Source organism: Poecilia formosa, unplaced genomic scaffold (genome assembly GCF_000485575.1).
Source record: "Poecilia formosa unplaced genomic scaffold, Poecilia_formosa-5.1.2 Scaffold1323, whole genome shotgun sequence".
Lineage (NCBI taxonomy): Eukaryota > Metazoa > Chordata > Actinopteri > Cyprinodontiformes > Poeciliidae > Poecilia > Poecilia formosa.
In genome coordinates this window covers 9401-12257 of record NW_006801262.1, presented here as the reverse complement: position 1 = coordinate 12257, position 2857 = coordinate 9401, and the positions used below count along the sequence as shown (strand labels likewise).

Below are 2857 nucleotides of genomic sequence, written 5' to 3'. Positions count from 1 at the left end.
TTTGATAAGTAACTGTAGTCTGATTACTGGATTGGAATAGATTACTGTTACTGAAGAAAGTGGTCAGACGTCACTGACATCACTGCTCAAAATCTGATTTATTTATGTTGCCATAAAATACGGAAAATTTTATGGGAATAATTGTTTAAAAGACTCAAAATCAGCGGCCATCTTGGAAAATGTCTGTCATCCTAATGTGAAATATGAAAATGTTTTTGTTAGTCTGAGGGACACGGAGGGGACAAGTCCAGCTGCAGGAGACAGTTCCTCTGGACCCGCTGGTTCTGCTGGATCGGATCAGAACTCACCTCAACGGCCAGAGAACCCAGACTGACCAGGAGGTTGTTGATGGCGCCGGCGACCTTCTGGACAGCTTCCGGGTCCGACCGGACGTCCCTCTGCGCACACACACACACACACACACACACACACGATCAGACCCGGGTTCAGATTCTGACTGTTCATTAATAAGTGAGTTCTTCTGGACCCGTCCTCGTTCGGAACCTCTAGCTGACCCAGTTCTGGTCCTAAACGGGCCGCGGTTCTGTTCAGCTGCCGGTCCTCGGCTCACCTCCCTGAGGAAATGTCTCTGTTGCCGTGGAAACAGCTTCCCGTGCCAACAGCTCTGTGTAAACAAAGCGGTCCAAAGCCCGGCTGACACCCCGCTCCTTCAGAACCGCCGGAGCGTCTAAACGGGTCTCCAGGCTACAGAAACCGGGCCTGCAGGGAGGCGGGCCGAGCGGGCTGCGGCACGCCTCCTCCCACGCAGCCCAGAGACGCCGAGTCACCTGAACCGGGTCGCCTGGCGCCGAGCAGCGGGGGCGGAGCCTGGCAGACAGAACCCAGCCACCTTGAACACAGAACAGACCCAGTTCTGCAGGTCCAGACGGGTTCAGGTTGCAGCACAGAACCAGAACCATTGGTTCAGATCAAATGGACCCGGTGTGTGATCAGAACCACCTCAAGGTTCTGGTCTCTCCAGGAAGAAGAGACCGACTCCTCCAGAACTAGAACCCGGATCTCTCCACAGCCGGAGGTCTGACCCGGTTCTGGTCCAGAGTTATCCACAGGACCGATCTGATTCTGGAGCATGTGCGGTTCCAGTTCTGATTCTGACAACCGGGCCGGTCTCCAGAACCAGAATGGTTCTGCTCTTACCCGGATGGGTTTGAAGAAGTCCAGGTTGCTCATGAAGTTCTGCTCGGCTCGGTCCAGCCAGGTGGGCGGAGCCTGGCAGAGGATTTCCTGTACCTGCGCCGCCACCTGCTGGTCTCTGATGGTGACAAAGTCCTTCATGTCGGCCGTCCCGCCGCTGCGGGGACACATGTCCCTCAGGTGGACGCCCCAGCCTCTGAGGACGACCTGGGACAGAACCAGAACATGACTCCTGGTCAAAGTCGGGCTCACCCTGAGCGCTTGCGGCGGCTCACCTGCTCCAGGTCGACGTCGGCCTTGGCGATCTGCAGGGCGGCGTGTCGGGTCAGCGAGGCGTTCCTCTGCAGGAAGCTGGACAGCGTCTCGTTGTCTCGCAGGAAATGCTTCAGCTTGAAGCCTGTGGGAGGAAAAGAGACAAACAGCTCAGAGAAACTCAACACCAAATCCTCCACCTCCTCTAAATCCTCCGCTTTGTGCTTTAACTATGCCACTCCGGCCCCGCTGGGACATACCGACGTCCCCGGAGACCAGGGGACAGCCTGCAGGGACAAAACGCATCAGTAAATCACAGAGTTTCATTCAAACCGGCCAGAACTCTCAGGTTCCACTGACACGCTCTGACCTGCAGACAGAACGCAGGGCCAAAGATCCTGCAGACAGAACTCTGGGTAAATCATATTCTGATCAGGAGTTGGCCAGAAAACAGCTGATGAAACTGTCGTCATGGTTTCATGATGAGGTTTGAGCCGCTGTGACATCAGAACCAGGAAGCGCCGGCCTTATTTGGGCGTCAGTCAACAGCCTGGGGTTTGGGCTGAGAGGCTCGGCGCAGGAGCTGCAGGTCTTCGCACGTCTCCAAACTTTCCGCTCAGTTATTTGCTCTTCGTGTGAATGAAGCCCCCGTTTCACGCCCACCTTCCTGCTGCAGGTCCCAACAAGCGGCCGCCGCATCAGAACAACCGCTATGCACGTCTGCAGCGCTGCTGTCCGGGTCCAATCAGAACCGCTCAGAGCCGGCGGCGCAACTTCAAACGGAGATTAATCTCCAAGGTGCCAAAACACAAAGTCACCAGAACAGAACCAGAACCAAGACGTCTTCCTCTCATCTCCAACCTTTAGAACAGATGACAAACGTCACCTGGTTCAGGTCAAAGGATGGAAACACCGGGTCGAACCGGGTCGCTCTTGGAGTAGAGGGACATTTTTCAAGAGGGGGCGGCCATTTTTGAGCCTTTTAAACCAGTTATAGTCATGAATTGTTTCCCACCTTCATGACTTGGATGAACTTTGTGCCTCATCATGTTTGTAAAACTTTAACGTGACAAAATGCAGCAGAATCAGAAACTGAGGATTTTACTGTTCGTGAATCTCAGAACAGGAAGGAGAAGAGAGAGGGACTGAGGCAGACTTGATGGTTAGCGATAGCTTATGCCAGTGGTTTCCAAACATTTTGTGCGCCCCCCCCATGGATTACAAATGGGGTGGGGGGGCATTGACTTTTTGGGGGGCAAAATGAATCGTAGCTGAACAGAGACACCAACATCGGTAGCCTACAGGCTACTTGTTAAGCTTAAGGTTCTGTATTGATGTTAGCTAGTCATCTTTTAGCTAACATTAGCTAGTCATCGTTTAGCTAACATTAGCTAGTCATCTTTTAGCTAACATTAGCTAGTCATCTTTTAGCTAACATTACCTGCATCCA

At 53.3% G+C, this 2857-nt stretch overlaps 1 protein-coding gene across 1 annotated transcript in view; it reads right to left on the bottom strand.

The window, feature by feature from the left end:
• The window catches only part of abca4a (ATP-binding cassette, sub-family A (ABC1), member 4a), a 13680-nt gene that overhangs the window by 3435 nt on the left and 7388 nt on the right, over window positions 1-2857 (bottom strand). Inside the window, exons 5-7 of the mRNA XM_007544576.2 lie at window positions 1431-1552; window positions 1159-1362; window positions 309-398 (exon numbers count right to left, since the gene is read on the bottom strand). Coding sequence (XP_007544638.2) covers window positions 309-398; window positions 1159-1362; window positions 1431-1552 — 416 coding nt within the window. The remainder of the gene's footprint in view (window positions 1-308; window positions 399-1158; window positions 1363-1430; window positions 1553-2857) is intronic.